At 42.8% G+C, this 11,255-nt stretch overlaps 1 protein-coding gene across 1 annotated transcript in view; it reads right to left on the bottom strand.

Annotated features, from left to right (window-relative positions):
- LOC108798436 (PML-RARA-regulated adapter molecule 1-like) overlaps positions 1–11,255 on the bottom strand; it is a 99,982-nt gene that overhangs the window by 56,663 nt on the left and 32,064 nt on the right. Inside the window, exon 8 of the mRNA XM_018570189.1 lies at positions 1,366–1,399. Within this exon, the coding sequence (XP_018425691.1) occupies positions 1,366–1,399 (34 nt within the window). The remainder of the gene's footprint in view (positions 1–1,365; positions 1,400–11,255) is intronic.

Below are 11,255 nucleotides of genomic sequence, written 5' to 3' on the forward strand. Positions count from 1 at the left end.
GATTAGAGTGGGACACTCTGAGCCTAGAATATTGCACCTTTTCACAATATTCTAATTTTCTGAGATTGTGGATTTGGGGTTTTCATGAGCTGTAAGCCATAATCATCACAATTATGACAAATCACAGCTTGAACTATCTTGCTTTGCATATAATGAGTCTATCTCATATATTAGTTTCACCTTTTAAGTTGCATTAGTGAAATAAATTAACTTTTGCACGATATTCTAATTATTTGAGTTTCACCTGTATTGCTCCAGGTTTGTCAGGTTGGATCCCATCCAACATACTCCTGCTGTTCTGGTTTAAAATTTAATAATAACAAGAATGTAATATTTATCCTTATGATCTATGCCTACTAGCTGCTGGTGCTACCTATATACAGTCCATCAAAGATGATGAATACATTTAAAAAAAAAATGCAATACTTTCTGCCCTCTTTCGGCTTAATTTGCTTTTCTACTGGTTGTTGTCCAACATGTTCAGCTCTTTACATGTCCCATCACCAATACCATAAGAAATTGGTGACTGGAAACATAATTACCATCATCCTTCACAAAACACAATTTTTGCTCTATAATATTTTTATCAAAATGACTTTCTAGACGTGTGCAGGGTCAGATTTTGGTGTATGTGTGTGTGTGTGTGTGTGTGTGTGTGTGTGTGTGCGTGCGTCTGTGGCACAACCCAACAGGGTTTTTCCATGAAAAAAAAATATCAATCCTATTTCTAACTGCTATGGAGATGAGGATTGAGTGGTGGAATTAGGCATATCTTCTACAGAGCAGGTTTTAAAGTGAAACTGGGACTAAAAGATGGCTCCTAAAACTGAGGAGTGCATTAAGAAATCTTAACTTTCTTCTTTGAAAGTTCTACCACAGCCACCCTGAAATATGTATTTGTTTTTATAGAACAAATCAGCACATTGCACTAAGGAATAAGGTGTTTTGGTGGACCATTAACTTCAGGGTGTAAGATACAATTCAGAGCCTTGGTTTAGGATCTTCAGGGCACTTATGAAGGTAAAAGAGGTATGTTCAGGGACCTCTTGGTACCTGCTTTTCACTCACCATTATTGTCTGAACTCTGCTACAGTTTTATTTGAAGAAGTTTGCTTATGTTTACAACCATTGCATATAAAAAGCTCCCCCTATGGAAATTTGCTAACTTTTGATTTTATGATTATAGTCTTAAACTTTCAAAGAAAGGTTGTTCCATCTTGCATATGTCACCTAGATGTTTGACTTGCTTATGATAGATGACAATCTCTTGCAGAATCCAGCAACAGAACACTCAATGCAGTGCATATGAACTCATATGTATTAATGAAAATTAATTAATTAAACGTTTAACAGCTCAATACTTACAGTTGTAAAACATATCTTCTCTTAACATAGCCATCTAAAAAAGTAAAATAAGAAAATTGATGAGTTATGTGTCCATTGTTAACTTATAATCAAATTTATATGCAAGAATCCCCATATAAGTCCCCCTGCCCCTAAGGAAATGTGTTAGTTAAAACACATACAGTAGTGTATTGTAGCTCACGTTTTTCCAACTTCCTGCTGTCAGATAGCGATGTGCCGAACAGACCCGAGTTTGATTCGAATTCGAACTTTAGAACATGTAAAAAAGTTTGAATTCGAATTCGAACTCAACGCAGGTCTATGGGGCCAACTTGGAAAATCAGTTGTCCCCTTTTTGAAGGCTTATTTGCAAGTTAATGGCCATAGAAAGTGTATGGGGATTCGGGTACTGCCCTGAGGGACATGTATCAATGAAAAAAACACTTTTAAAAAATACAATTTTTAAAGGAGCAGTGATTTTAACATTGCTTAAAGTGAAACAATAAAAATAAAAAATTCCTTTAAATATCGTGCCTGGGGGGTCCCCATAAACTGTTTGTGTAGAACCTGCTGCAGCAAAAATGACATTTATAAAGAAAAAAATTACATTTATAAAGAAACAATCCCAAACAATCCCTCCCTTTAGGTCTGGTAGGAATTTTAGGAGGGACCCCTAGTTACAATTTAAAAAGCAAAAGTGTGTGGGGTTCCCCCTCAAAGTCATAGCAGGCCCTTAAGGTCTGGTAGGAATTTTAAGGAGCAAACCCACCCCCAAAAATGGGTAAAAAAAGATGTGTGGTCCCCCCTAAAATTCCCAACCAGACTCGTGATCTGAGCACAGGCCTGACAGGGCAGGAAAGAAGAGGGGGGGGCGAGCGAGTGCCCCCCTCCCTGCCATACCAAGCAACATGCCCTCGGCACTGGGAGGGTGCTTTTCCAGGGTCGCCACTGGAAAAGCACCTCGTCAGAGTATAAAAACAACCCAGCAGAATTGACAGCCTCCTCTAAACTCTACCATGATATATTGGCACTAGACATAGATACCAATTGGCTGTTTGTTGCATTTAATAGGTTGCAAGGAGACTTGTAGCCTATTCATCTTTATGGTTAACAGGGGTGCTGAATTCCTATCACCAGTCAGTTTTTTTTATTTCTAGATTTAGCCCTGCTGCAGGCAAGAAGCAGAGTTCAATGTAGAACAGGGGAGGCAATTTTGTACAAGTGATCTGGGCGGCTGTACTGCAGCATTGGAGGGCAGGCTCCATGAAGACAGCCTGTCATCTCCGTATGTCGGGTTCCAGACAAGCATTTCTCTTTCAAAGATTTTATTAGTTTTATATTATAAAACATCCATATGCAAACATTGGCATCGATAATCTACAAGGATAAACATGATCAATTCCTCCCTGCTGACCCTCCCCGCCATATCGTCACTATCAGAACAACCCAACCAAATCATCAAAACAGCACAGGATAAACAACAGCACAAGTCAAAACAACAACACAAATCGAAACAAAACCAAACAAACAACAACAACAACAAAAAATAAAAATAAAAATAAACAAATCTAAAAAAAAGCACATATGGTTTCTTCCAGGCCTGGGCAATGGTCTGTTTGGCCGCCAACATAACATAAATCACCAGTTTATGTTGTAAGTTGGTAAAGGAAGAGGATTTAAAATTTTATAGGGCTACCTATGGGTCTCTTTCCACACCGACCAAGAAGAAGTCCCCAATCAGCTGAAATACTTTCGACCAAGACCTATCCAGTTTTGGGCAGGTCCACCAGGTATGAATAACATCTCCCCTGGAGGCACATCCTCGGAAACAAAGATCCGAGTGTGTCGAGTGGAGATGAGCCAACCTTGAGGGCACCAAATACCATCTGGTTAAAGTTTTAAATGCCGTTTCTAAAAATATTACATTTATAGAACAAGTAGCTATTGATTGGCAGGTTTTTTGCCATTCCTTTGGTTGTCTAGTCATTCGAAGCTCCCTTTCCCAATTCTGTACATATTTATGGTTATCGGGCATCGATAACCTATTTAATTGGGAGTAGAGTATTGAAATAAGTTTAGGAGTTGTAGGACGGTTTAGACAGATATTCTCAAAAAACGTTAATTCTGATATAAATGGAGCTTTAGGGAGCGTTGATGCAGCTCAATGTCTAAGTTGTAGATATCTAAAATATTCCGTATCTGGAGCATGTAAATTATTTTAAAAAATGGGACCAGGTACAAATTGTGCCGTCCTCCACCAAATGATGTAGGCACGTCACCTTTTGAGAGGTCCACCAAACATAGGACTTTGTCTTTCCCATTCCCGGTAGAAATAAAGGGTTACCTACAATTGGATGTAATTGTATATGAGAGGATTGGAATTTACTATAATGTTTTGTATTATCCCATATTTTAATCATATGTTTCAAGATGGGGCTCATTGTTTTTGGACGTAGCCTAGCCGGCAGTCAAGGAATGGCCCTTAATGAAACAGGTGAACAGGCGCATTCTTCTAAGTCTACCCAGAGTGGTCGGTATAGAAGTTTATTAATGGAACTATTTGTGCTGCTAGATAATATTTATAGAAATTTAAGAGGCCTAGCCCAGGAAGAAACTCTATTCTGAAATGAGTGGATGATATACTTTGAAATTCAAACTGGTATAATTCGAAACAGATAAAGTACTTTTGGTAATATTGACATTTTAATTGCATTCATTCTACCTATCCATGAGAGTTTATGTCTCGTCCAGGTTAACAATAATTCCTGCATTTGTCTAAACAGGGATACATAATTGACATTATAAAAAGATTGGCAATTTTTCGGAATGTTAATTCCAAGATATAATAAATGCGAGGACCTCCATTCAAAAGGAACATTTTGTTGTAATGCATTAACTTCAGTGTGTGACAGTGAGATATTGAGGGCAGTTGACTTAGTCTCATTAACCTTTAAGTTGGAAATTTTTGCAAAAAAGTTTAAGTCATGAAACAGATTAGGAAGGGAAATGTGAGGGTTAGTCAGTGTGAGCATTAGATCATCTGCAAACATGTGGAGTTTATACTCTGTGTCCCTTCTCTACACCTCGCACGTCCATGTTAGTACGTATAAGACAGGCCAGTGGCTCTATTGCGAGAACAAACAAAAGTGGGGAGAGGGGACATCCTTGGCGGGTACCTCCTAGTATAGAAAATGGGGGCGAGTTATAGTGAAGGTAACGTACTGAAGCAGAAGAACCTCAATATAATGTCTGTAACCAGACTAAAAAACTATTAAAAAAATCACCATTTCTTTAGAATATAAAATAAATAATCCCAGGAGACAAGATCGAATGCTTTTTGAAGGTCTGGAGATAATAGCATACCTGAAATTTTCGCATCATGCATATGATGGATAAGATGTGCAATTTTACGTGTATTATCTGATGCTTGCCTATAGGGAACAAACCCTACTTGGTCTCGGTGACTGAGAGCTGGCAAGAATTGATTTAATCGTCTAGCTAAAAATTTTTGAAAATAGCTTTATATTTATGTTCAATAAGGAGATTGGTCTATAGTTATGAGGGTCCGTATTATCTTTGCCGGTTTAGGAATCATCACTATGTGAGCCAACAGGGAGGAGGGGTGAAAAGCATGACCCCCTTTCAGGTGGTTAAACAGTGCTACTAGGTGAGGTGCCAGACTATTTGAAAACTGTTTATAATATAATGCTGAGAATCTGTCTGGACCTGGTGTCTTATGTATCTTTAACGTTTTAATGGCTTGTTTTTACTTCGAATATGGAAACATCTGCATCCATAATAGTTGTCATGTGTTTCATTGAAAGGAGGTAGTGACACACATTAACTGATCAGCTAAGCGAGGTTGGAACCCAGAAGTTTTACCATATATCTTAGAAAGGAGAGAAGTAAATCTAGATACAATTTTCGCGGGATTAGCTGTCTCCCATCTGGGAGACGTAGTCTAATCTGATATGGCGTGTTTGGTTTTGATTTCAGCATGTTCGCCATCATTGGCCCAGGTTTATTAGCGCACGTATAAGTTCTCCCCGCAGAACTGTCTTATATGCTTCCCATTGAGAGATTGGAGATGAAACCGATCCCTAATTTTCCCTAAAAAAGGAGGAGATACACCCTTCATGACCCTATGTAGACAGGGACAACCGGTGCGACACACCATTGCTGTCATATATGAGATGCTCTCCTCCCCTCCCCAGGACTATTGCCCTCTGTACATCAGGAAATGGGAAACTGAGTTAGGGCAGACATTCACAGATGAACAGCGGGTTAAAATGTTGTATCTGGTCCACAAGGCCTCCATTGCTAAGCAGTTTTAAGAACAGGGATACAAAATCTTGGCCAGATGGTACAGGGTCCCAACACTCCTGCACAAAATAAATCCACTGGTTCCCTCCAACTGCTGGAGATGTGATGCGGTACAGGGAAACATGGCCCACATCTTCTGGTTTTGCCCCAAGATTAGACCCTTCTGAGACGCAGTTAGGGGCATCCTGACACAGCTCACCATGGCAGATCCGGGGGATCATCCTGCAACCTACCTTCTTTACATGACAGGCAATGCTGTGACCAAGTACAAGCGCTCCCTTACCATTCACCTGCTCTCTGCCGCCAAAGCGTGTATTCCTTTCCTATGCAGGCAAACCACCCCTCCAACTCTGCGTCTCTGTTTCGATAAAATCAATGACATATACCGTATGGAGGATCTCACAGCGTCTATACATAACACAGAGGAACGGTTCGGCTCTACCTGGGGAGCCTGGCTCCACTTCTGATACTCAGACACATACATGAGGGCTATGACAGATCAAGCACCTGGCCACGCGGCTGGACCATGAGGAGGGAGAGCGGAGACCTGCCCCTACTTTCACGTCTGCTTCTATCCCTATGCCTATGTCTCTACTTCGTTTTCTCTTTTTCTCCACTCAAGGGGAAAGCTGTTTACAACCCCCTTTCTTAAGGGCTACCAAGATTTGTGATCATGAATGATTGTGCATGGATGTTCGCATCCATACTGAGGTAAATGGCCTGGAGCTGCACTCCTACACCACGAAAACGTAACATGTTGTATCTATTTCTCCGTGACTGGATTACCACAAAGTGGTGGATACTATGGATGATATGCTCGTATACGATGCAATGATCATGAGACACATTCTTGGGTTTCATGTGTAGATCGATGATCCTGTTTATTGTAATGTATTACTTCTGTCCACTGAATGTATCTTATTCTGTATGAGGACATGCATGTGCTGTAGCAGTTTACACAAATGATATGTGTTGGGCGGTTGCCCCATCTTGTCCAGTGGAATGTCTCTTTAAGCTGTTGTCCAATAAAGAATTAAAAAAAAAAAAAGGAGGAGATAGATGTTTGTATTTGCTCTACTGATCCTGAGAATGTAAGAAGAGAGTTGTTCATTCTCCAATTAAAATGTGGGGGTACAGGGTAAAAGGATATGCATTTTATCAATAAAGGAGAGTGGTCTGACCACGAAGTCGAAAGAATACGAGCCTTAAGAACTGAAGGAAGAAAACTTGGGTGTGTAAAAAAGTGATCTATTCGAGAAGAACATTTGTGAGGACAAGAATTGTGGGTATATTCACGAGTTGTGGTTTTTTTCCCCCTCCATATATCTATCAAATTGTGTTCAGTTAACATTGTACGAAAAAGTGCAGAGTGGTTATAAGAAGTGGAAAGTGTAACTCGAGATTCCAACCTGTCCAGTCTAACATCTAAAACCAGGTTGGAGTCTCCCATCATCAATAAAGTGCCTTGCATGTGTTTATCAACTACTCCCAACAAATAGGGAAAAAAACGCGTTTGTCTAGTGTTCGGGGCATAATATGTGACAAGTGTCATTAATAGTGTCAAAAATATTACCTATTAGGATTATATATCTTCCTGCTGGGTCTACTATCTCTTTTGAACAAAAAAAAGTGTGTTTTTATGAAATGCTACAGTGTTTCCCCGAAAATAAGACACGATTGTAATATAAGACCTACACCGAACTAGGTCTTATTTTCGGGGTAGGTCTTATATTACAGACATCCCTGAAGATAGCGCTAGGTCTTACTTTCGGGGTAGGTCTTACTTTCGGGGAAACGTCTCTTGGGGTTCCATCGGCCCGTTTGGGCCCCATTTTTCCATGTACTCGATCTATTTCTAATTTATCTGCCGGGTATCGCGGGAGCAAATCTGAAAGTATAATGGAGATTACTGTTTCAAGGTTTTCTACCCGTTCTGGGATACCCCAGATCCGTAAATTACCCCACCGGCTTCTGTTTTCCAAGTCCTCTATTTTTAACACAGCCTGAAAAAGATCCTCTTTCACTATATCAATGTCCTGCTCATGTGCCTCTATCACAGTGACAACATCATCCATTTTAGTCTCAATATTGTGTATCCTAAATCCCAGTTCCTTAATGTCCCTGGAGAGTTGAGAGGCCAATTTATCTGTAGCAATCTGTAATTCTTTTTGTAACAGGATTTTAAATTTCTCCAACAACTCTGCATCTCTACATGCTACCTCTGGTTGTTCAGTTGGTAGTTGAAGGGGAGAGCTCCCTCCCTGTGTAGGTTCCACTGCGTCCATCAGATCAGGGGAAGAGGCTCGAGAGCCCTGTGTTGAAGGAGCCAGAGACAGCCTCGATGTGGACCGCGACCCGGAAATTGATGTGCCCGTGTTCTTTGCGAACGATTTCTCGGCTGTGTTTTTTTTCTTTTTACTTCCCCACAGTGGTTGCAGCTCTGATGTCCGACCCATTCGGCGTGTCTGCTGATGGATATCCTCCAACTAACCAAGGTAGGCGGGGTGAGAAATGAAATCGCTCCCGACAGTCATTTAAACAGTGCTAGCGTTTGGACAACAGCTCCCATGCTTGGGTGTAACAGCTAGCTCAGTAAGCACTCATCTTGCTCAGCGGTTCGTTAGCACTGCCCTCCATCAGCTGCTACCAGTGTGCATTTCTTGTTATAGATTAATATGGAGAGTTAAATTAGTCAGGTCCCAGGTCCCCCTGTGCTATTGGTAACTTCCTGATTACGTGCAGAAAGGTTTTTTTTTCAGGGGGCAGAACTTTTATTCCCAGCAGAAGCACAAAAGACCAAGGCTGGAGAGGAGCACAGCTGCTGCCTCCTGCCTGGAAGGGAAAGGTAAGTCGTTTCCAGCAGACATCCCAGGGGTTGTAAAGAGGTGGATGAAATAAGTAAAGTGAGACACCGGCCGACCGACGCTGGGGGGAGGGGGGGAAGAGTGAGAGACACCAACCGATTCCAGGGGGGCAGCAAAAATGCTTCCCCAAAACAGTCAGGCAAGCTGGGCTGCACAGAATTCTGCAGCCTCGGCTGCCCAATCTAGCGGGACAAGGAGGCAGAGGTGGAGGCGAGTAGAGGAGGAGGAACGGAGGAGGAGTAGCAGCAGAAGGAGGGAGTGGGTCCGGATCCCCATCAGGGGGCGGGTCCATATCCCCGTCGGGCGGAACCTGGAAGTGCCAGACGGGTCGCTGGAGGAGGCTGGGTGGTCCAGCAGTGAAGGAGGCCAGGTCCAACAGCGGGCGGCAGATGCAGGTAAGTGGATTACCCTGCTTTTAAAGGGACCCTGCAGAGCCCAGGATAGATTCTGCATAGCCCACCTCAAAATGTGTGCAGGATCTGTGATGGGGTCTATGGTGGGCTCTGCAGGGTCTCAGGGGGGCTCTGCAGGGTCTCTAGTGGGCTCCGCAGGGTCTCAGGGGGGCTTTGCAGGATCTGTGGTGGGCTCTGCAGGCTGCAGAGCCCACCACAGATCTTGCACAGCCCCCCTAAAACTCTGCAGAGCCCACCATAGACCCCACAGAGCCCACAATAGACTCTGAATTTTGGGACTCTCTCCCTAAGGTAGATGAGGCTTTACAGCGTTTGGCAAGGCATGTCGCTCTTCCGCTTGATGATTCGGTGACATTTAAAGATATGATGGACCGCAGGGTGGACACAGATCTGAAGAGGATCTACACTACGGCAGGTGCAGCTTGCAAGCCCTCGGTGGCACTTCTGTCGGTGGCCAGAGCGCTCAGGTCTTGGAAATATAGATTCCGCTTTGAAACCGGATATAGAAAGAAATTCAATTATTGCTTCCTTGGAGGAGTTGAGGCTGTCGGTTGAGTTTCTTGTGTAAGCCGCAGTGGATTTAGTCAGATTATGTCCTTATCTGTCACAGCTAGACATGCTTTGTGGGTGAAACATTGGTCCGCGGATGCTGCATCAAAGCAAGGTCTTTGTTCCATACCTTTTTTAGGACGATCTTTATTTGGGAAGACTCTGGAGGATGCTATTTAACGAGTCACAGGAGGGAAGTCATCTTCTGCAGGATAAAAGGAAAAACCCTTTAGATCAAACAGAGGGATGAATCGTGGTAACTTTCGTGACTCCTGTTCTTACAGGAGGGAGTACTTTAGAACCTTGTGGAGAGCCACTCAAAACTCCTTTCTTCGTGGTGGTGAATCCAAGCCAGCCCAGTTGGGTAGGGTTCCAGATAAGTCCTTCTGCGAGCTTGCCCTCCCCGGTCGCCCCTGTAGGAGCGCGCTTAGCTTTGTTAGGGGAGGTCTGGGCGGAAGAGATAGAGGATGCCTGGGTGAAAAAAGTTGTCCACAGCGGATATCTTCTGGAGTTCAACCGTTCTCCACCCAGAAAGATGTTTGTGGAGACTGCTTTGCCCGTTCAGTCAGAGAAGCGTCATGCGCTAATATCTTATATAGAAGAATTGTTGGACTCAAGAGTGGTTTGTCTGGTACCAGCTTCAGAGAGAGGGATGGGGTTTACTCTCCCATTTTCCTGGTTCGCAAGTCATCAGGAAGTTGTTGTCCGGTTCTGAACCTAAAGTACCTCAATACTTTCTTGAGGGTGTCGCATTTTTGGATGGAGTCTCCACAGGCATTGATATCAGCTGTCCAGGAACGTGACTGGCTACTTTCCATAGATCTTGCAGATGTATGTCTGCACATACCTGTAGCTGAAGATCACCAAAAGTATTTGAGGTTCACGGTGCGGGAACTACATCTTCAAGTGTCTGCCATTTCACCTGGCCACTGCCCCTCTGACCTTCACAAAGGTTTTGGTGTCACTGGTTGCTCATCTAAGACTTCAAGGAGTTCGTCTTCACCATTATCTGGACGATCTTCTCGTTCTTGCAGCAGCAAGAGACACCTTGTCTCTTCAGGGTGTAAGGGCGTTGAAAACGCTAGAACGTTTTGGCTGATCAATTATCGAAAGAGCCACTTAGAACCAACTCAGGTTGTTCATTACCTGGTGGTTGTTTTCAACACTCTGGAAAACAGGATTTTGTTACCTCAGGACAAGATCATTCACATTCAAAGATTCACGTTTGACAAAGTTAAGGTGTCTTCATATTTCTGGTGCTGATTTCACTATTTAAACCTGGGAGCTGGCTGTTTGGGATCTGGAGCTTCTGCCTCTCTGGTATGTAAACAACTAAGCCCTAATATGTGTGACTTAACTAGCTATACACATTTTCCCAAAACAACGTGGATGGAGGAATCTGCACTGCTGACTTTGTATTCAGACAGCTGCAGAACCCGAAGCTGTCTGAATACCCCAACAGTGACTGCATCTAAATCAATGCAGTCACTATTTGGTCAACAGTGTTCCCCCCCACTGACTTATGGTGATTGCTAATTTTTCCTCACACTGACCGATAAAACTGGGACACTGGAGCATTCTTCCTCCCATTGGCCACAGACACTAGTGCATTCTTCTGGACACACATTGGTAACAAGACACACATTTCCATGCAGTGATAGCAGTTTAAGAGCCCATATACACTTTTGCCTTGTGGTAACACATGATAAAAGTCACATTTTAGCATGCATTACTGCAACTGCATTATATATATATATATATA

The sequence above is a fragment of the Nanorana parkeri genome, unplaced genomic scaffold (genome assembly GCF_000935625.1).
Source record: "Nanorana parkeri isolate BGI_ZX_2015 unplaced genomic scaffold, ASM93562v1 scaffold1475, whole genome shotgun sequence".
NCBI classification, from domain to species: Eukaryota; Metazoa; Chordata; class Amphibia; order Anura; family Dicroglossidae; genus Nanorana; species Nanorana parkeri.